The following is a 23,828-nucleotide window of genomic DNA, read 5'->3' on the forward strand; positions in this document are numbered from 1 at the left end:
GTAGCAGGGTTAACTACATTCTATTATAACTGTGTTTTAGTAGCAGGGTTAAATACATTCTATTATAACTGTGTTTTAGTAGCAGGGTTAACTACATTCTATTATAACTGTGTTTTAGTAGCAGGGTTAACTACATTCTATTATAACTGTGTTTTAGTAGCAGGGTTAAATACATTCTATTATAACTGTGTTTTAGTAGCAGGGTTAACTACATTCTATTATAACTGTGTTTTAGTAGCAGGGTTAACTACATTCTATTATAACTGTGTTTTAGTAGCAGGGTTAACTACATTCTATTATAACTGTGTTTTAGTAGCAGGGTTAACTACATTCTATTATAACTGTGTTTTAGTAGCAGGGTTAAATACATTCTATTATAACTGTGTTTTAGTAGCAGGGTTAACTACATTCTATTATAACTGTGTTTTAGTAGCAGGGTTAACTACATTCTATTATAACTGTGTTTTAGTAGCAGGGTTAACTACATTCTATTATAACTGTGTTTTAGTAGCAGGGTTAACTACATTCTATTATAACTGTGTTTTAGTAGCAGGGTTAACTACATTCTATTATAACTGTGTTTTAGTTGCAGGGTTAACTACATTCTATTATAACTGTGTTTTAGTAGCAGGGTTAACTACATTCTATTATAACTGTGTTTTAGTAGCAGGGTTAACTACATTCTATTATAACTGTGTTTTAGTAGCAGGGTTAACTACATTCTATTATAACTGTGTTTTAGTAGCAGGGTTAACTACATTCTATTATAACTGTGTTTTAGTAGCAGGGATAACTACATTCTATTATAACTGTGTTTTAGTAGCAGGGTTAACTACATTCTATTATAACTGTGTTTTAGTAGCAGGGTTAACTACATTCTATTATAACTGTGTTTTAGTAGCAGGGATAACTACATTCTATTATAACTGTGTTTTAGTAGCAGGGTTAACTACATTCTATTATAACTGTGTTTTAGTAGCAGGGTTAACTACATTCTATTATAACTGTGTTTTAGGAGCAGGGTTAACTACATTCTATTATAACTGTGTTTTAGTAGCAGGGTTAACTACATTCTATTATAACTGTGTTTTAGTAGCAGGGTTAACTACATTCTATTATAACTGTGTTTTAGTAGCAGGGTTAATTACATTCTATTATAACTGTGTTTTAGTAGCAGGGTTAACTACATTCTATTATAACTGTGGTGTTTTTGTAGCAGGGTTAACTACATTCTATTATAACTGTGTTTTAGTAGCAGGGATAACTACATTCTATTATAACTGTGTTTTAGGAGCAGGGTTAACTACATTCTATTATAACTGTGTTTTAGTAGCAGGGTTAACTACATTCTATTATAACTGTGTTTTAGTAGCAGGGTTAACTACATTCTATTATAACTGTGTTTTAGTAGCAGGGATAACTACATTCTATTATAACTGTGTTTTAGGAGCAGGGTTAACTACATTCTATTATAACTGTGTTTTAGTAGCAGGGTTAACTACATTCTATTATAACTGTGTTTTAGTAGCAGGGTTAATTACATTCTATTATAACTGTGTTTTAGTAGCAGGGTTAACTACATTCTATTATAACTGTGGTGTTTTTGTAGCAGGGTTAATTACATTCTATTATAACTGTGTTTTAGTAGCAGGGTTAACTACATTCTATTATAACTGTGTTTTAGTAGCAGGGTTAACTACATTCTATTATAACTGTGTTTTAGTAGCAGGGTTAATTACATTCTATTATAACTGTGTTTTAGTAGCAGGGTTAACTACATTCTATTATAACTGTGTTTTAGTAGCAGGGTTAACTACATTCTATTATAACTGTGTTTTAGTAGCAGGGTTAAATATAGCCTATTAGAAATGTTGTTTTTGTCACACCCTGATCTGTTTCACCTGTCCTTGTGCTTGTCTAAATATTGCCTATTATAAATGTGTTTAGTAGTGGGGCTAAAGAGAGCCTACTATAAATGTATTATTTTAGTAGCAGGCTTAAATATAGGCTATTATAAATGTGTTTTAGTACAATGGCTAAATAAGGCATATTATAAATGTGTTTTAGTACAAAAACAATACATTTTAGAATAAGGCTGTTTTTGTAGCAGCATAAAAAATGGGCTATTATAAATGTTTTTTAGTAGCAGGGTTATATAACACTAGGGCAACTAAAATGTTACTAGATTATTTTTTGTTAAATTGTTAGCGAATTGAATTATTGATTGCGCAATAATGATATTTGATGTTTGACATAGATGGGGCTTCTGAGTAAAATAACCTGCTCAGTGGGTGGAGCAATGCCAGGGTGGTAAAGATGGGGCTTCTGAGTAAAATAACCTGCTCAGTGGGTGGAGCAATGCCAGGGTGGTAAAGATGGGGCTTCTGAGTAAAATAACCTGCTCAGTGGGTGGAGCAATGCCAGGGTGGTAAAGATAGGGCTTCTGAGTAAAATAACCTGCTCAGTGGGTGGAGCAATGCCAGGGTGGTAAAGATGGGGCTTCTGAGTAAAATAACCTGCTCAGTGGGTGGAGCAATGCCAGGGTGGTAAAGATGGGGCTTCTGAGTAAAATAACCTGCTCAGTGGGTGGAGCAATGCCAGGGTGGTAAAGATGGGGCTTCTGAGAAAAATAACCTGCTCAGTGGGTGGAGCAATGCCAGGGTGGTAAAGATGGGGCTTCTGAGTAAAATAACCTGCTCAGTGGGTGGAGCAATGCCAGGGTGGTAAAGATGGGGCTTCTGAGAAAAATAACCTGCTCAGTGGGTGGAGCAATGCCAGGGTGGTAAAGATGGGGCTTCTGAGTAAAATAACCTGCTCAGTGGGTGGAGCAATGCCAGGGTGGTAAGTTCAATTCCAATGGGGGATCAGGATGATTAAAAAAATATGATCATGTTTGAAGTCGCTGTGGATAAGAGCGTCTGCTAAATGACGTAAATGTAAAATACCCAAAGTCCTTATGCACTTGTGTAACCCTGATATTATGGAAGTGTGTTTCCTCTCCTGACCACACGGTGGTAGAATAGAGTCCAATTTCATAAGCCCTTTATTTACATTCAACCAATCTCCTGCTGTAGTAGGTCTGTGGTCATTTTCATCCAATTCTATACTCACTGATTCTTGAAGAATAGAACTGAGGAATTAGTTTATCTAATTCCATAATAACCAGCAATAAGGTAGTTTTACTCAATTGTTTATATTTTTGTTACCATTAGTTGTAAAATCAACAGCTCAGGTTTTAGATCAAAATATGTTACAAAATCTAATTCGGGTTCTCATGGACTGTCAGTCATTCCATCTGTAACATTATTGTATCCGTCTCTCTCCTGGCTCGAACCAGGGACCCTCTGCACACATAGACAACAGCCACCCTCGAAGCATCGTTACCCATCGCTCCACAGAAGCCGTGGTCCTTGCAGAGCAAGGGGAACAACTACTCCCAAGATCTCAGAGCGAGTGACGTCACTGATTGAAGCGCTGTTAGTGCGCACCCCGCTAACTAGCCATTTCACACCGCTTACACCAACCTAATCTCGGTCTAGGAATTTGAGAGGGGTGACATTTCTCCAGCCTCATCCCTTAACCAAGCCAAGTGTCATTGGACTGACATACTAACTCAGGATTGTGACAAAACTACTAGGCCTATTGAATAAACTATGCTTGTTATTCTATACCTAAAATATAAACAACTTCAATCCACAGTCAGAGCTATGTTGGAAGATGTGTGTAGATGAATGAATAGGCCATTAGGGTTCAATTATACAGCTAGGTGGCGCTATAGGACAGAGATTGAATAATATAATAATGCCATTTGCAGACATTTTCATCCAAAGCACATATTTTACTTATGTGGCCGCAACAAGACTTTAACTCGTGACCCTTGGCATTGCGAGCAACATGCTTCAAATCAAATCAAATCAAATGTATTTATATAACCCTTCGTACATCAGCTGATATCTCAAAGTGCTGTACAGAAACCCAGCCTAAAACCCCAAACAGCAAACAATGCAGGTGTAAAAGCACCAACTGATCTTCACAGGATCTGCCAATGGTTAACTAGCCATCATTATTACCATTATAATTTACTATGGCTTCTACAGTCTGTTATATTAAAGGGGCAGTGCAGGCAAAAACATCATTGACAGATTTATTTATGATATTTCCCCAAAATAACACTCTGAAGTTGTGAAAATTATGATAATTCCCTTTTAGTGTAAGAGCTTTAAAAATATATATCAATCACCAATCAGGGCTGTGTATGTAAATATATTTACATTTGTATCAACACACCCAGACAATCAGACTGAGCATTTCAATCACCAATCAGGGCTGTGTATGTAAATATATTTACATTTGTATCAACACGCCCAGACAATCAGACTGAGCATTTCAATCACCAATCAGGGCTGTGTATGTAAATATATTTACATTTGTATCAACACGCCCAGACAATCAGACTGAGCATTTCAATGGCAAAAGGAGGCTCAGGGAAATAAATGCTACAAAATACAGTTAGAGTTTTTTCCAAGAAATAAACACCCCCAGAGATGAATTAGACATTCAGTGATGATTTAAAAAATAACATAAAACATACTTAATGGGGGCTTTAAGGTTTTACCTGAATTCAAACAGCAGGGTTGATCAGAGTTCAGAGTTCATTGTTGTGACATTTCTTCCCTCTGTGATGGAAAAGGGTTGGACATATATTATTACATAGTAGCTACATGTCTTACACCACTTTGAAAACAGCAAAACACGTATATTATATACTTATTATTTATCTGTTGTATTATATTATAGTTCAAAAATATATAGCTTAATGGCAGTTATTTAAAAAATATATATAAAAAATATATATATTGACATAATTAGCCTACTTTGATTTATTTTATCATTACAATTGTACTAATGCATTATAATGTATATACTTTGTAGATGTGGTTTAACAAAAACTACAGATGTCTGTGTTTTGCCTCCTGATGTGAACGGAACAGAATTAGACTAACTGTAAGAAATATACAGTATTGTTTAGACATCTTTGAGTGCAACATTAGATATTTACATTTTAATAGATATATGTAGCATTTGTATATGTGTTTTTCCAAAGGTTGGTTGCCTGGTTAATACAACGCAGAGCATTTGGACAGTAACATATTTAGGGGTTCATCCAGGTTTTTGATCTGGATAGTAACTTTAAAAAGCCAAATTTTTCCAGCAATGATCAGTTATTTCAAATAATGAAATGTATCCTTTGATTTGAAAGAATATAACTTATAAATGCTTTGCTGGGATTAGTACAACTGTCTTACCTTATTCAGGAAACATATTTGTGTTGTCATGAGATGGTCAACATTTTACGTGCTCCAACCCGACTTTGCTATTTTGTGACTTTTTTAATGTTTATCCTTATTATTTTGTCGTCCAGAAAGCTCACACCCTGACCTATGACCGCCAAGTATTTTTGAACTATGAATCGACAGCTACTAATCTCGATTGCGGCTCCAACTCCGACTCAGCTGTTCCATTGTTAACGTCGAACCCTACTCCATTGTTCGGGCTACTCAAGAGAGAAGGCATGTCTGTCCCAGACGACTGTGTGATCTCGCTCCCCTGATGTGAATAAGTCTTTTAAAGAGGTTAACACTCACACGGGCGCTGGGCCAGACGGAATACCAGGGCGCATTCTCATAGCATGCGCTGACCAGCTGGCAAGTGTCTTCACTAACACGTTCAACCTCTCCCTGACACAGTCTGTGATACTTACATGTTTCATGCAGACCACCATTGTCCATGTTCCTAAGAACTCAAAGGTAACCTGCCTAAATGACTGTTGTCCCGTATCACTCACATCTGTAACTATGAAATGCTTTGAAAGGCTGGTCATGACACACATCAACACCATACCGCCGCAATAGATCCATTCTCTATTGTACTCCACACTGCTCTCTCCCACCTGGACAAGAGGAATACCTATGTGAGAATGCTCTTCATTGACTACAGCTCAGCAGCGTTCAACACCATAGTCCCCTCCAAGCTATTCACCAAGCCACAGGACAGGGGTGTGTGTTTAGTCCCCTCCGGTACTCCCTGTTCACCCATGACTGCATGGCCAAACACAACTCCAACACCATCATTAAGTTTGCCGATGACACAACAGTGGCAGGCCTGATCACCGACAACGATGAGACAGCCTACAGGTAGGAGGTCAGAGACCTGACCATGTGGTGCCAGGATAACAACCTCTCCCTCAACGTCAGTAAGACAAAGAAGCTGATCGCGACTACAGGAAACAGAGGGCCGCATTACTAAGGATCTAACTTGTTTCACACACACAAACATAGTCATGAAGAGAGCACGACAGAGCCTCTTTCGCCCTCAGGAGGTTGAAAAGATTTGGTATGGTCCCTCAGATCCTTAAAGTTCTATAGCTACACCAGTGATAGCATCTTCATTGGCTGCATCAACGCTTGATATGGCAACTGCACCGCCCTCGATCACAAGGCGCTACCGAGGGTGGTGCACTGGGGCCGAGCTCCCTGCCATCCAGGACCTCTACACCAGGTGGTGTCAGAGGAAGGCCCTAGCCATCCAAGACATAGACTGTTCTCTCTGCTATCTCACAGCAAGCAGTACCGGAGCGCTAAGTCTGAGACCTAAAGGCACCTGAACTGCTTCTACCCTATAAGACTGCTGAACAGTTCATCACATCACTACCCAGACTATTGCATTGGCCCTTTTTTCACTGATTCTCCTGCACTATGCACACTCGCTGGACATCACCCACACACACGCTGACTCTATAATGCTGACTCTGTCATGCTGACTCTATCACGCTGAGCAACTGCCTTAACAGTGGGTTAACTGCCTTAACAGTGGGTTAACTGTTTTAACAGTGGGTTAACTGTCTTAACAGTGGGTTAACTGTCTTTAACAGTGGGTTAACTGCCTAAACAGTGGGTTAACTGTCTTAACAGTGGGTTAACTGCCTAAACAGTGGGTTAACTGTTTTAACAGTGGGTTAACTGTCTTAACAGTGGGTTAACTTTTTTAACAGTGGGTTAACTGTCTTAACAGTGGGTTAACTGCCTAAACAGTGGGTTAACTGTTTTAACAGTGGGTTAACTGTCTTAACAGTGGGTTAACTGCCTTAACAGTGGGTTAACTGCCTAAACAGTGGGTTAACTGTTTTAACAGTGGGTTAACTGCCTAAACAGTGGGTTAACTGTCTTAACAGTGGGTTAACTGCCTAAACATTGGGTTAACTGTCTTAACAGTGGGTTAACTGCCTTAACAGTGGGTTAACTGCCTAAACAGTGGGTTAACTGTTTTAACAGTGGGTTAACTGTCTTAACAGTGGGTTAACTGCCTAAACAGTGGGTTAACTGTCTTAACAGTGGGTTAACTGCCTTAACAGTGGGTTAACTGCCTAAACAGTGGGTTAACTGCCTTAACAGTGGGTTAACTGCCTAAACAGTGGGTTAACTGTCTTAACAGTGGGTTAACTGCCTTAACAGTGGGTTAACTGCCTAAACAGTAGGTTAACTGCCTTAACAGTGGGTTAAGTGTCTTAACAGTGGGTTAACTGCCTAAACAGTGGGTTAACTGTCTTAACAGTGGGTTAACTGTTTTAACAGTGGGTTAACTGCCTAAACAGTGGGTTAACTGTCTTAACAGTGGGTTAACTGTCTTAACAGTGTGTTATCAAATCAAATCAAATCACATTTTATTTGTCACATACACATGGTTAGCAGATGTTAATGCGAGTGTAGCGAAATGCTTGTGCTTCTAGTTCCGACAATGCAGTGATAACCAACAAGTAATCTAACTAACAATTCCAAAACTACTGTCTTATACACAGTGTAAGGGGATAAAGAATATGTACATAAGGATATATGAATGAGTGATGGTACAGAGCAGCATACAGTAGATGGTATTGAGTACAGTATATACATATGAGATGAGTATGGAAACAAAGTGGCATAGTTAAAGTGGCTAGTGATACATGTATTACATAAGGATGCAGTCGATGATGTAGAGTACAGTATATACGTATGCATATGAGATGAATAATGTAGGGTAAGTAACATTATATAAGGTAGCATTGTTTAAAGTGGCTAGTGATATATTTACATCATTTCCCACCAATTCCCATTATTAAAGTGGCTGGAGTTGGGTCAGTGTCAATGACAGTGTGTTGGCAGCAGCCACTCAATGTTAGTGGTGGCTGTTTAACAGTCTGATGGCCTTGAGATAGAAGCTGTTTTTCAGTCTCTCGGTCCCAGCTTTGATGCACCTGTACTGACCTCGCCTTCTGGATGATAGCGGGGTGAACAGGCAGTGGCTCGGGTGGTTGATGTCCTTGATGATCTTTATGGCCTTCCTGTAACATCGGGTGGTGTAGGTGTCCTGGAGGGCAGGTAGTTTGCCCCCGGTGATGCGTTGTGCAGACCTCACTACCCTCTGGAGAGCCTTACGGTTGAGGGCGGAGCAGTTGCCGTACCAGGCGGTGATACAGCCCGCCAGGATGCTCTCGATTGTGCATCTGTAGAAGTTTGTGAGTGCTTTTGGTGACAAGCCGAATTTCTTCAGCCTCCTGAGGTTGAAGAGGCGCTGCTGCGCCTTCTTCACGAAGCTGTCAGTGTGAGTGGACCAATTCAGTTTGTCTGTGATGTGTATGCCGAGGAACTTAAAACTTGCTACCCTTTCCACTACTGATATAGACTGGTAAAAACAGATATAGACTGATATAGACTGGTAAATACTGGTATAGATTGATATAGACTGGTAAATACAGATATAGACTGATATAGACTGGTAAAAACAGATATAGACTGATATAGACTGGTAAATGCTGATATAGACTGATATAGACTGATATAGACTGGTAAAGACTGATATGGACTGGTAAATACTGATATAGACTGGTAAATGCCGATATAGACTGGTAAATACTGATATAAACTGATATAGACTGGTAAAAACAGATATAGACTGATATAGACTGGTAAATGCTGATATAGACTGGTAAATGCCGATATAGACTGATATAGACTGGTAAAGACTGATATAGACTGATATAGACTGGTAATGCCGATATAGACTGATATAGACTGGTAAAGACTGATATAGACTGGTAAATGCCGATATAGACTGATATAGACTGGTAAATACAGATATAGACTGGTAAAGACTGATATAGACTGGTAAATGCCGATATAGACTGATATAGACTGGTAAATACAGATATAGACTGATATAGACTGGTAAAGACCGATATAGACTGGTAAAGACTGATATAGACTGGTAAATGCCGATATAGACTGATATAGACTGGTAAATACAGATATAGACTGATATAGACTGGTAAATACAGATATAGACTGGTAAAGAAAGATACAGACTGATATAGACTGATTTTTATTTTACCTTTATTTAACTCGGCAAGTCAGTTAATTAAGAACAAATTCTTATTTTCAAAGACGGCCTAGGAACAGTGGGTTAATTGCCTGTTCAGGGGCAGAATGTCAGATCTTTACCTTGTCAGCCCAGGGATTCCATCATGCTTGTGTCTGTGCCTGTATGTGTGTCTCAGTCCCCGCTGTTCCATAAGGTGTAATTTGATCTGGTTTTTAAATCTGATTCCACTGTTTGCATCAGTTACCTGATGTGGAATTGAGTTCCATGTAGTCAAGGCTCTATGTTATGGCCATTTGGGTCTTTGTGTGTCAAAAAAGATACACGCATAACACAATTTGACTCATCAAATAAGCTTGTTGACCAATCAGGACCTGAATAGGACTGCATGTCACAATAAGTGACACGTAGTTATTACACATTGATTACAATATCACTCGTATTTGAAATGTCACAACGATTGACCGATTCGTCTGCTATGAAGCTGGTAAAGTTTTGTCTCACGCAGTTACAACAGCTGCACGGGCCCACAATTCCCCAGGCTCTGGACAGTGCTGGTCATAAAGAAAGCTAGCGAGCTGATGGATGCAAATAGTGTTCATAGCAAAACGACATATTTTCTCAGTAGCTATAGTGAGCTAGCTAACTATCTAGATAGGTGTCATCTCAAATACTGTCACGTCCTGACCTTAGTTCCTTTTTATGTCTCTATTTTAGTTTGGTCAGGGCGTGAGTTGGGGTGGGCATTCTAGTTTTTGATCTATGTTTTGTATTTCTGTGTTTGGCCTGGTATGGTTCCCAATCAGAGGCAGCTGTCATTCCTAGTCTCTGATTGAGAATCATACTTAGGTAGCCTGTTCCCACCGTTCGTAGTCTCTGATTGAGAATCATACTTAGGTAGCCTGTTCCCACCGTTCGTAGTCTCTGATTGAGAACCATACTTAGGTAGCCTGTTCCCACCGTTCCTAGTCTCTGATTGAGAATCATACTTAGGTAGCCTGTTCCCACCGTTCCTAGTCTCTGATTGAGAACCATACTTAGGTAGCCTGTTCCCACCGTTCGTAGTCTCTGATTGAGAATCATACTAAGGTAGCCTGTTCCCACCGTTCGTAGTCTCTGATTGAGAATCATACTTAGGTAGCCTGTTCCCACCGTCCGTAGTCTCTGATTGAGAACCATACTTAGGTAGCCTGTTCCCACCGTTCGTAGTCTCTGATTGAGAATCATACTTAGGTAGCCTGTTCCCACCGTTCGTAGTCTCTGATTGAGAATCATACTTAGGTAGCCTGTTCCCACCGTTCGTAGTCTCTGATTGAGAACCATACTTAGGTAGCCTGTTCCCACCGTTCGTAGTCTCTGATTGAGAATCATACTTAGGTAGCCTGTTCCCACCGTTCGTAGTCTCTGATTGAGAATCATACTTAGGTAGCCTGTTCCCACCATTCGTAGTCTCTGATTGAGAACCATACTTAGGTAGCCTGTTCCCACCGTTCGTAGTCTCTGATTGAGAACCATACTTAGGTAGCCTGTTCCCACCGTTCGTAGTCTCTGATTGAGAATCATACTTAGGTAGCCTGTTCCCACCGTTCGTAGTCTGATTGAGAACCATACTTAGGTAGCCTGTTCCCACCGTTCGTAGTCTCTGATTGAGAATCATACTTAGGTAGCCTGTTCCCACCGTTCGTAGTCTCTGATTGAGAACCATACTTAGGTAGCCTGTTCCCACCGTTCGTAGTCTCTGATTGAGAATCATACTTAGGTAGCCTGTTCCCACCGTTCGTAGTCTCTGATTGAGAACCATACTTAGGTAGCCTGTTCCCACCGTTCGTAGTCTCTGATTGAGAATCATACTTAGGTAGCCTGTTCCCACCGTTCGTAGTCTCTGATTGAGACTCATACTTAGGTAGCCTGTTCCCACCGTTCGTAGTCTCTGTTGAGAACCATACTTAGGTAGCCTGTTCCCACCGTTCGTAGTCTCTGATTGAGAATCATACTTAGGTAGCCTGTTCCCACCGTTCGTAGTCTCTGATTGAGAATCATACTTAGGTAGCCTGTTCCCACCGTTCATAGTCTCTGATTGAGAACCATACTTAGGTAGCCTGTTCCCACCGTTCGTAGTCTGATTGAGAACCATACTTAGGTAGCCTGTTCCCACCGTTCGTAGTCTCTGATTGAGAATCATACTTAGGTAGCCTGTTCCCACCGTTCGTAGTCTCTGATTGAGAACCATACTTAGGTAGCCTGTTCCCACCGTTCGTAGTCTCTGATTGAGAATCATACTTAGGTAGCCTGTTCCCACCGTTCGTAGTCTCTGATTGAGACTCATACTTAGGTAGCCTGTTCCCACCGTTCGTAGTCTCTGATTGAGAACCATACTTAGGTAGCCTGTTCCCACCGTTCGTAGTCTCTGATTGAGAACCATACTTAGGTAGCCTGTTCCCACCGTTCGTAGTCTGATTGAGAACCATACTTAGGTAGCCTGTTCCCACCGTTCGTAGTCTCTGATTGAGAATCATACTTAGGTAGCCTGTTCCCACCGTTCGTAGTCTCTGATTGAGAACCATACTTAGGTAGCCTGTTCCCACCGTTCGTAGTCTCTGATTGAGAATCATACTTAGGTAGCCTGTTCCCACCGTTCGTAGTCTCTGATTGAGACTCATACTTAGGTAGCCTGTTCCCACCTTTCGTAGTCTCTGATTGAGAACCATACTTAGGTAGCCTGGTCCCACCGTTCGTAGTCTCTGATTGAGAACCATACTTAGGTAGCCTGTTCCCACCGTTCGTAGTCTCTGATTGAGAACCATACTTAGGTAGCCTGTTCCCACCGTTCGTAGTCTCTGATTGAGACTCATACTTAGGTAGCCTGTTCCCACCGTTCGTAGTCTCTGATTGAGAATCATACTTGGGTAGCCTGTTCCCACCGGTGTTTGTGGGTAGTTATTTTCTGTTTAGTGTTTTTCGTCACCTTATAGAAGTGTTTCGGTTTCGTTTCATTCTCATTCTCTTTGTCTCAGCCTCCAGTATTTATGCTGCAGTAGTTTATGTGTCGGGGGGCTAGGGTCAGTTTGTTATATCTGGAGTACTTCTCCTGTCCTATTTGGTGTCCTGTGTGAATCTAAGTGTGCGTTCTCTAATTCTCTCCTTCTCTCTTTCTTTCTCTCTCTCGGAGGACCTGAGCCCTAGGACCATGCCCCAGGACTACCTGACATGATGGCTCCTTGCTGTCCCCAGTCCACCTGGCCATGCTGCTGCTCCAGTTTCAACTGTTCTGCCTTACTATTATTCAACCATGCTGGTCATTTATGAACATTTGAACATCTTGGCCACGTTCTGTTATAATCTCCACCCGGCACAGCCAGAAGAGGACTGGCCACCCCACATATGCTCTCTCTAATTCTCTCTTTCTTTCTCTCTCTCGGAGGACCTGAGCCCTAGGACCGTGCCCCAGGACTACCTGACATGATGGCTCCTTGCTGTCCCCAGTCCACCTGACTGTGCTGCTGCTCCAGTTTCAACTGTTCTGCCTTATTATTATTCGACCATGCTGGTCATTTATGAACATTTAAACATCTTGGTCATGTTCTGTTATAATCTCTACCCGGCACAGCCAGAAGAGGACTGGCCACCCCACATAGCCCGGTTCCTCTCTAGGTTTCTTCCTAGGTTTTGGCCTTTCTAGGGAGTTTTTCCTAGCCACCGTGCTTTTACACCTGCATTGTTTGCTGTTTGGGGTTTTAGGCTGGGTTTCTGTACAGCACTTTGAGATATCAGCTGATGTACGAAGGGCTATATGAATAAATTTGATTTGATTTTGATTGATTTTGTTTAGTGTTCTGAGTTTAAATAAATATGAATATGAACACTTACCACGCTGCGCTTTGGTCCTCCTGTCCTTCCCCCAAAGACGATCGTTACAAATACCCCAAATATATAAGACAGTCAGTCTGTCATTGACAGCGAAGCAAATTAATACAAATAGTGGAATTATGTCATAATGTAATAGATCTTGCAAAACTAATTTGGAATGTTGTTATATAAATTCAACAAAATACAATAATTTGTTAATTTGACAAAAATCTGTTGAAATCCCACTGGGTGTATTAGACTTTAGAATTGCATTGGGGCATTATTTCACTGCACAGCCTTTACCTATGGGTTGTGGATCAATGACATGGGGTATCAGTCGACTCAGTGACTCCCCAGAGAATATTAGCATCTTAGCTCTTATTGCGGGACTCTGAAACAACTGTGCATTGAACCTCATTTACTGTACCAGTCAACCTACTATGTGAATTGAACACTATTCCGGAGGGGAAACAAAACAACGTGGATGTTTAGGAGTCTGATAACACTGAGGAGGACGTTGGGAAAAAAGCACTTAGGTACTGAGTAGACTGATACCCCATTTCATTGATCCCCAATCCTTAGATAAGGCTGTACAGTGCAATATGATTGTCAGTAGATACTGAGTAGACTGATACCCCATTTCATTGATCCCCAATCCTTAGATAAGGCTGTACAGTGCAATATGATTGTCAGTACACACAATAGGCTGACTGGCTGGTATAGCCTAATATTGTCTGAAGTAGACTGATAGACTCGTATATTCCATATATAGATTAAAATAAACTGGTATAGAGTAGGATAGACTGGTATAGACTGGCATAGATCTAGGGAGGCAACATGATTCATAACTCCCCTGTATGACCAGAACAGGGCTCCGGGCAGCCGAGCGGAAATGGAGGAAAACTCGCCTCCCTGCGGACCTGGCATCCTTTCACTCCCTCCTCTCTACATTTTCCTCCTCTGTCTCTGCTGCTAAAGCCACTTTCTACCATTCTAAATTCCAAGCATCCGCCTCTAACCCTAGGAAGCTCTTTGCCACCTTCTCCTCCCTCCTGAATCCTCCCCCTCCCTCCTCCCTCTCTGCAGATGACTTCGTCAACCATTTTGAAAAGAAGGTCGATGACATCCGATCCTCGTTTGCTAAGTCAAACGACACCGCTGGTTCTGCTCACACTCCCCTACCCTATGCTCTGACCTCTTTCTCCCCCTCTCTCCAGATGAAATCTCGCGTCTTGTGACGGCCGGCCGCCCAACAACCTGCCCGCTTGACCCTATCCTCCTCTCTTCTCCAGACCATTTCCGGAGACCTTCTCCCTTACCTCACCTCGCTCATCAACTCATCCCTGACCGCTGGCTACGTCCCTCCCGTCTTCAAGAGAGCGAGAGTTGCACCCCTTCTGAAAAAACCTACACTCGATCCCTCCGATGTCAACAACTACAGACCAGTATCCCTTCTCTCTTTTCTCTCCAAAACTCTTGAGCGTGCCGTCCTTGGCCAGCTCTACCGCTATCTCTCTCAGAATGACCTTCTTGATCCAAATCAGTCAGGTTTCAAGACTAGTCATTCAACTGAGACTGCTCTTCTCTGTATCACGGAGGCGCTCCGCACTGCTAAAGCTAACTCTCTCTCCTCTGCTCTCATCCTTCTAGACCTATCGGCTGCCTTCGATACTGTGAACCATCAGATCCTCCTCTCCACCCTCTCCGAGTTGGGCATCTCCGGCGCGGCCCACGCTTGGATTGCGTCCTACCTGACAGGTCGCTCCTACCAGGTGGCGTGGCGAGAATCTGTCTCCTCACCACGCGCTCTCACCACTGGTGTCCCCAGGGCTCTGTTCTAGGCCCTCTCTTATTCTCGCTATACACCAAGTCACTTGGCTCTGTCATAACCTCACATGGTCTCTCCTATCATTGCTATGCAGACGACACACAATTAATCTTCTCCTTTCCCCCTTCTGATGACCAGGTGGCGAATCGCATCTCTGCATGTCTGGCAGACATATCAGTGTGGATGACGGATCACCACCTCAAGCTGAACCTCAGCAAGACGGAGCTCCTCTTCCTCCCGGGGAAGGACTGCCCGTTCCATGATCTCGCCATCACGGTTGACAACTCCATTGTGTCCTCCTCCCAGAGCGCTAAGAACCTTGGCGTGATCCTGGACAACACCCTGACGTTCTCAACTAACATCAAGGCGGTGTCCCGTTCCTGTAGGTTCATGCTCTACAACATCCGCAGAGTACGACCCTGCCTCACACAGGAAGCGGCGCAGGTCCTAATCCAGGCACTTGTCATCTCCCCGTCTTGATTACTGCAACTCGCTGTTGGCTGGGCTCCCTGCCTGTGCCATTAAACCCCTACAACTCATCCAGAACGCCGCAGCCCGTCTGGTGTTCAACCTTCCCAAGTTCTCTCACGTCACCCCGCTCCTCCGCTCTCTCTCCACTGGCTTCCAGTTGAAGCTCGCATCCGCTACAAGACCATGGTGCTCGCCACGGAGCTGTGAGGGGAACGGCACCTCAGTACCTCCAGGCTCTGATCAGGCCCTACACCCAAACAAGGGCACTGCGTTCATCCACCTCTGGCCTGCTCGCCTCCCTACCACTGAGGAAGTACAGTTCCCGCTCAGCCCAGTCAAAACTGTTCGCTGCTCTGGCCCCCAATGGTGGAACAAACTCCCTCACGACGCCAGGACAGCGGAGTCAATCACCACCTTCCGGAGACACCTGAAACCCCACCTCTTCAAGGAATACCTAGGATAGGGTAAGTAAGGGTAAGTAATCCTTCTCACCCCCCCCAACAAGATTTAGATGCAAGTGGCTGTTCCACTGGTTGTCATAAGGTGTATGCACCAATTTGTAAGTCGCTCTGGATAAGAGCGTCTGCTAAATGACTTAAATGTAAATGTAAATGTTCACCTTCCCCCTGGCTAACAGACCACACTCACTAGAACCATTTATATAGAGCTCAGACAGGAAAAAATAACCACACTTTGAATATCTTCAGAATGACAACATTGGAAGAAAGTTTACAGAAACAAAACCTTTATTTCAACAAATAGATTTCAAAAACAGTGTGATTTTAGATGTTTTTTCGCTTCCTCTCTCTGGTTACTTGTGGTTTCCTCTATGATGGAGTCGACAGTAAAGCCCTGTCCCTGGTCTTGTCCGTCACACTCAGTCTTCCCCTCAGAGCTGTTGACCAGGAGCTGATGGACAGACAGGACAGACCGTCATGGCCGTTAGCGCCTCCACTGACTGGGGAGAAGGCTGCAGGGAGACACAGACAGGTGGGTTAGAAACAGCATGGTCATTACACAGGTACACCTTGTGCTGGGGACAATAAAAGGCAACGTGCAGTTTTGTCACAACACAATGCCACAGATGTCACAGGGAGCGTGATATTGGCATGCTGACTCCAGGAATGTCCACCAGAGCTGTTGCCAGAGAATTGAATGTTTATTTTTGTACCATAAGCTGCATCTAACGTCGTTTTAGAGAGTCCCTCCATCCGGCCTCACAACCGCAAACCACGTGTATGGCGTGGTGTGGGCGAGTGGTGAACATGGTGGCGGTGGGGTTATGTTATGGGTCGGCCTAAGCTACGGACAACAAGTACTATTGTATTTTATTGATGGCAATGTCTCGACCTCTGAATGACTGTCTCTCTCTCTCTCTCTCTACATCACCTGCTGTCTCGACCTCTGAATGACTCTCTCCCTCTCAATTCAATTCAATTCAAGGGCTTTATTGGCATGGGAAACATGTGTTAACATTGCCAAAGCAAGTGAGGTAGACAACATACAAAGTGAATATATAAGGTGAAAAACAACAAAAATGAACAGTAAACATTACACATACAGAAGTTTCAAAACAGTAAAGACATTACAAATGTCATATTATATATATATATATATATATATATATATATATATATATATATATATATATATATATATATATATATATATATATATATACAATGTACAAATAGTTAAAGGACACAAGATAAAATAAATAAGCATAAATATGGGTTGTATTTACAATGGTGTTTGTTCTTCACTGGTTGCCCTTTTCTCGTGGCAACAGGTCACAAATCTTGCTGCTGTGATGGCACACTGTGGAATTTCACCCAGTAGATATGGGAGTTTTTCAAAATTGGATTTGTTTTCGAATTCTTTGTGGATCTGTGTGATCTGGGGAAATATGTATCTCTAATATGGTCACACATTGGGCAGGAGGTTAGGAAGTGCAGCTCAGTTTCCACCTCATTTTGTGGGCAGTGAGCACATAGCCTGTCTTCTCTTGAGAGCCATGTCTGCCTACGGCGGCCTTTCTCAATAGCAAGGCTATGCTCACTGAGTCTGTACATAGTCAAAGCTTTCCTTAATTTTGGGTCAGTCACAGTGGTCAGGTATTCTGCCGCTGTGTACTCTCTGTGTAGGGCCAAATAGCATTCTAGTTTGCTCTGTTTTTTTGTTAATTCTTTCCAATGTGTTAAGTAATTATCTTTTTGTTTTCTCATGATTTGGTTGGGTCTAATTGTGCTGTTGTCCTGGGGCTCTGTAGGGTGTGTTTGTGTTTGTGAACAGAGCCCCAGGACCAGCTTGCTTAGGGGACTCTTCTCCAGGTTCATCTCTCTGTAGGTGATGGCTTTGGCCTCTCTCTCTCTCTCTACATCACCTGCTGTCTCGACCTCTGAATGACTCTCTCCCTCTCTCTCTCTACCTCACCTGCTGTCTAGGCCTCTGAATGACTCTACATTTATTTATTTCACCTTTATTTAACCAGGTAGGCAAGTTGAGAACAAGTTCTCATTTACAATTGCGACCTGGCCAAGATAAAGCAAAGCAGTTCGACAGATACAATGACACAGAGTTACACATGGAGTAAAATAAACATACAGTCAATAATACAGTATAAACAAGTCTATATACAATGTATGCAAATGAGGTGAGAAGGGAGGTAAAGGCAAAAAAGGCCATGGTGGCAAAGTAAATACAATATAGCAAGTAAAACACTGGAATGGTAGTTTTGCAATGGAAGAATGTGCAAAGTAGAAATAAAAATAATGGGGTGCAAAGGAGCAAAATAAATTAATTAATTAAATACAGTTGGGAAAGAGGTAGTTGTTTGGTCTAAATTATAGGTGGGCTATGTACAGGTGCAGTAATCTGTGAGCTGCTCTGACAGTTGGTGCTTAAAGCTAGTGAGGTAGATAAGTGTTTCCAGTTTCAGTGATTTTTGTAGTTCGTTCCAGTCATTGGCAGCAGAGAACTGGAAGGAGAGGCGGCCAAAGAAAGAATTGGTTTTGGGGGTGACGAGAGAGATATACCTGCTGGAGCGTGTGCTACAGGTGGGATATGCTATGGTGACCAGCGAGCTGAGATAAGGGGGGACTTTACCTAGCAGGGTCTTGTAGATGACTTGGAGCCAGTGGGTTTGGCGACGAGTATTAAGCGAGGGCCAGCCAACGAAAGCGTACAGGTCGCAATGGTGGGTAGTATATGGGGCTTTGGTGACAAAACGGATTGCACTGTGATAGACTGCATCCAATTTGTTGAGTAGGGTATAGAGGCTATTTTGTAAATGACATCGTCAAAGTCCAGGATTGGTAGGATGGTCAGTTTTACAAGGGTATGTTTGGCAGCATGAGTGAAGGATGCCGATTCTTGATTTAACTTTGGATTGGAGATGTTTGATATGGGTCTGGAAGGAGAGTTTACAGTCTAACCAGACACCTAAGTATTTGTAGTTGTCCACGTATTCTAAGTCAGAGCCGTCCAGAGTAGTGATGTTGGACAGGCGGGTAGGTGCAGGTAGCGATCCGTTGAAGAGCATGCATTTAGTTTTACTTGTATTTAAGAGCAATTGGAGGCCACGGAAGGAGAGTTGTATGGCATTGAAGCTCGTCTGGAGCTTAGTTAGCACAGTATCAAAGAAGGGCCGGAAGTATACAGAATGGTGTTGTCTGCGTAGAGGTGGACCAGAGACTCCAGCAGCAAGAGCGACCTCATTGATGTATACAGAGAAGAGAGTCGGTCCAAGAATTGAACCCTGTGGCACCCCCATAGAGACTGCCAGAGGTCCGGACAGCAGACCCTCCGATTTGACAAACTGAACTCTATCAGAGGACTAGACCTGCTGTCTAGTCCTCTGAATGACTCTCTCTCTCTACCTCACCTGCTGTCTCGGCCTCTGAATGACTCTCTCCCTCGCTCTCTCTACCACACCTGCTGTCTCAACCTCTGAATGATCGACTATGAAAAGCCAGCTGACATTTACTCCTAAGGTGCTTACCCGTTGCACCCTCCTCCATGTATATCTCACTAGGTCAGGATATTAAACCTCCTCCATGTATATCTCACTAGGTCAGGATATTAAACCTCCTCCATGTATATCTCACTAAGTCAGGATATTAAACCTCCATGTATATCTCACGAGGTCAGGATATTAAACCTCCTCCATGTATATCTCACTAGATCAGGATATTAAACCTCCTCCATATATATCTCACTAGGTCAGGATATTAAACCTCCTCCATGTATATCTCACTAGGTCAGGATATTAAACCTCCATGTATATCTCACTAGGTCAGGATATTAAACCTCCTCCATGTATATCTCACTAGGTCAGGGTATTAAGAGACCATGTAGCAGGTGGAGATGAGACCATGCAACAGGTGGGGACGAGACCATGTAGCAGGTGGGGACGAGACCATGCAGCAGGTGGGGACGAGACCGAGACCATGTAGCAGGTGGAGACGAGACCATGCAACAGGTGGGGACGAGACCATGTAGCAGGTGGGGACGAGACCATGCAGCAGGTGGGGACGAGACCGAGACCATGTAGCAGGTGGAGACGAGGCCATGCAGCAGGTGGGGACGAGACCATGCAGCAGGTGGGGACGAGACCATGTAGCAGGTGGGGACGAGACCATGCAGCAGGTGGGGACGAGACCATGCAGCAGGTAGGGACGAGACCATGTAGCAGGTGGAGACGAGACCGAGACCATGTAGCAGGTGGGGCCGAGACCGAGACCATGTAGCAGGTGGAGACGAGACCATGCAACAGGTGGGGACGAGACCATGCAACAGGTGAGGCCGAGACCGAGACCATGTAGCAGGTGGAGACGAGACCATGCAACAGGTGGGGACGAGACCATGTAGCAGGTGGGGACGAGACCATGCAGCAGGTGGGGACGAGACCGAGACCATGTAGCAGGTGGAGACGAGACCATGCAACAGGTGGGGACGAGACCATGTAGCAGGTGGGGACGAGACCATGCAGCAGGTGGGGATGAGACCGAGACCATGTAGCAGGTGGAGACCAGACCATGCAGCAGGTGGGGACGAGACCATGCAGCAGGTGGGGACGAGACCATGCAGCAGGTAGGGACGAGACCATGTAGCAGGTGGGGACGAGACCATGTAGCAGGTCGGGACGAGACCATGTAGCAGGTAGGGACGAGACCGAGACCATGTAGCAGGTAGGGACGAGACCATGTAGCAGGTCGGGACGAGACCATGTAGCAGGTCGGGACGAGACCATGTAGCAGGTGGGGACGAGACCATGTAGCAGGTGGGGACGAGACCATGTAGCAGGTCGGGACGAGACCATGTAGCAGGTAGGGACGAGACCGAGACCATGTAGCAGGTAGGGACGAGACCATGTAGCAGGTCGGGACGAGACCATGTAGCAGGTCGGGACGAGACCATGTAGCAGGTGGGGAGGAGACCATGTAGCAGGTCGGGACGAGACCATGTAGCAGGTAGGGACGAGACCGTGTAGCAGGTAGGGACGAGACCGAAACCATGTAGCAGGTAGGGACGAGACCATGTAGCAGGTCGGGACGAGACCATGTAGCAGGTCGGGACGAGACCATGTAGCAGGTGGGGACGAGACCATGTAGCAGGTCGGGACGAGACCATGTAGCAGGTAGGGACGAGACCGTGTAGCAGGTAGGGACGAGACCGAGACCATGTAGCAGGTCGGGACGAGACCATGTAGCAGGTCGGGACGAGACCATGTAGCAGGTCGGGACGAGACCATGTAGCAGGTGGGGACGAGACCATGTAGCAGGTCGGGACGAGACCATGTAGCAGGTGGGGACGAGACCATGTAGCAGGTCGGGACGAGACCATGTAGCAGGTGGGGACGAGACCATGTAGCAGGTCGGGACGAGACCATGTAGCAGGTGGGGACGAGACCATGCAGCAGGTCGGGACGAGACCATGCAGCAGGTCGGGACGAGACCATGTAGCAGGTCGGGACGAGACCATGTAGCAGGTCGGGACGAGACCATAGAGCAGGTCGGGACGAGACCATGTAGCAGGTCGGGACGAGACCATGTAGCAGGTCGGGACGAGACCATGTAGCAGGTCGGGACGAGACCATGTAGCAGGTCGGGACGAGACCATGTAGCAGGTCGGGACGAGACCATGTAGCAGGTCGGGACGAGACCATGTAGCAGGTCGGGACGAGACCATGTAGCAGGTCGGGACGAGACCATGGAGCAGGTCGGGACGAGACCATGTAGCAGGTCGGGACGAGACCATGTAGCAGGTCGGGACGAGACCATGTAGCAGGTCGGGACGAGACCATGGAGCAGGTCGGGACGAGACCATGCAGCAGGTCGGGACGAGACCATGTAGCAGGTCGGGACGAGACCATGTAGCAGGTCGGGACGAGACCATGTAGCAGGTCGGGACGAGACCATGTAGCAGGTCGGGACGAGACCATGTAGCAGGTCGGGACGAGACCATGTAGCAGGTCGGGACGAGACCATGTAGCAGGTCGGGACGAGACCATGTAGCAGGTCGGGACGAGACCATGTAGCAGGTCGGGACGAGACCATGTAGCAGGTCGGGACGAGACCATGGAGCAGGTCGGGACGAGACCATGTAGCAGGTCGGGACGAGACCATGTAGCAGGTCGGGACGAGACCATGTAGCAGGTCGGGACGAGACCATGTAGCAGGTCGGGACGAGACCATGTAGCAGGTCGGGACGAGACCATGTAGCAGGCACAGTGAAATGCCTTTCTCACAAACTCAAAACCAAGCAATCAATAATCAATAATCAATAACAATGAGTTAGGTTAATACCATACTATATACAGGGTCAGTTAATACCATACTATATACAGGGTCAGTTAATACCACACTATATACAGGGTCAGTTAATACCATACTATATACAGGGTCAGTTAATACCATACTATATACAGGGTCAGTTAATACCATACTATATACAGGGTCAGTTAATACCATACTATATACAGGGTCAGTTAATACCATACTATATACAGGGTCAGTTAATACCATACTATATACAGGGTCAGTTAATACCATACTATATACAGGGTCAGTTAATACCATACTATATACAGGGTCAGTTAATACCATACTATATACAGGGTCAGTTAATACCATACTATATACAGGGTCAGTTAATACCATACTATATACAGGGTCAGTTAATACCATACTATATACAGGGTCAGTTAATACCATACTATATACAGGGTCAGTTAATACCATACTATATACAGGGTCAGGTTAATACCATACTATATACAGGGTCAGTTAATACCATACTATATACAGGGTCAGTTAATACCATACTATATACAGGGTCAGTTAATACCATACTATATACAGGGTCAGTTAATACCATACTATATACAGGGTCAGTTAATACCATACTATATACAGGGTCAGTTAATACCATACTATATACAGGGTCAGTTAATACCATACTATATACAGGGTCAGTTAATACCATACTATATACAGGGTCAGTTAATACCATACTATATACAGGGTCAGTTAATACCATACTATATACAGGGTCAGTTAATACCATACTATATACAGGGTCAGTTAATACCATACTATATACAGGGTCAGTTAATACCACACTATATACAGGGTTAGTTAGTACCATACTATATACAGGGTCAGTCAATACCACACTATATACAGGGTTAGTTAATACCATACTATATACAGGGTCAGTTAATACCATACTATATACAGGGTTAGTTAGTACCATACTATATACAGGGTCAGTTAATACCATACTATATACAGGGTCAGTTTAATACTATATACTGGGTCAGTTAGTACCATACTATATACAGGGTCAGGTTAATACCATACTATATACAGGGTCAGTTAATACCATACTATATACAGGGTCAGTTAATACCATACTATATACAGGGTCAGTTAATACCATACTATATACAGGGTCAGTTAATACCATACTATATACAGGGTCAGTTAATACCATACTATATACAGGGTCAGTTAGTACCATACTATATACAGGGTCGGTTCATACCATACTATATACAGGGTCAGTTAGTACCATACTATATACAGGGTCAGTTAATACCACACTATATACAGGGTCAGTTAATACCATACTATATACAGGGTCAGTTAATACCATACTATATACAGGGTCAGTTAGTACCATACTATATACAGGGTCAGTTAATACCATACTATATACAGGGTCAGTTAATACCATACTATATACAGGGTCAGTTAATACCATACTATAT

At 43.7% G+C, this 23,828-nt stretch overlaps 1 protein-coding gene across 1 annotated transcript in view; it reads right to left on the reverse strand.

Annotated features, from left to right (window-relative positions):
- Positions 1-16,280: 16,280 nt before the first annotated feature.
- Positions 16,281-23,828, reverse strand: part of dmrt1 (doublesex and mab-3 related transcription factor 1) — a 79,158-nt gene continuing 71,610 nt past the window's right edge. Inside the window, 2 exon segments of the mRNA XM_052460805.1 lie at positions 16,281-16,464; positions 16,467-16,526. Coding sequence (XP_052316765.1) covers positions 16,322-16,464; positions 16,467-16,526 — 203 coding nt within the window. The 3' untranslated portion in view covers positions 16,281-16,321.

The sequence above is a fragment of the Oncorhynchus keta genome, chromosome 14, assembly GCF_023373465.1.
Source record: "Oncorhynchus keta strain PuntledgeMale-10-30-2019 chromosome 14, Oket_V2, whole genome shotgun sequence".
Taxonomy (NCBI): domain Eukaryota; kingdom Metazoa; phylum Chordata; class Actinopteri; order Salmoniformes; family Salmonidae; genus Oncorhynchus; species Oncorhynchus keta.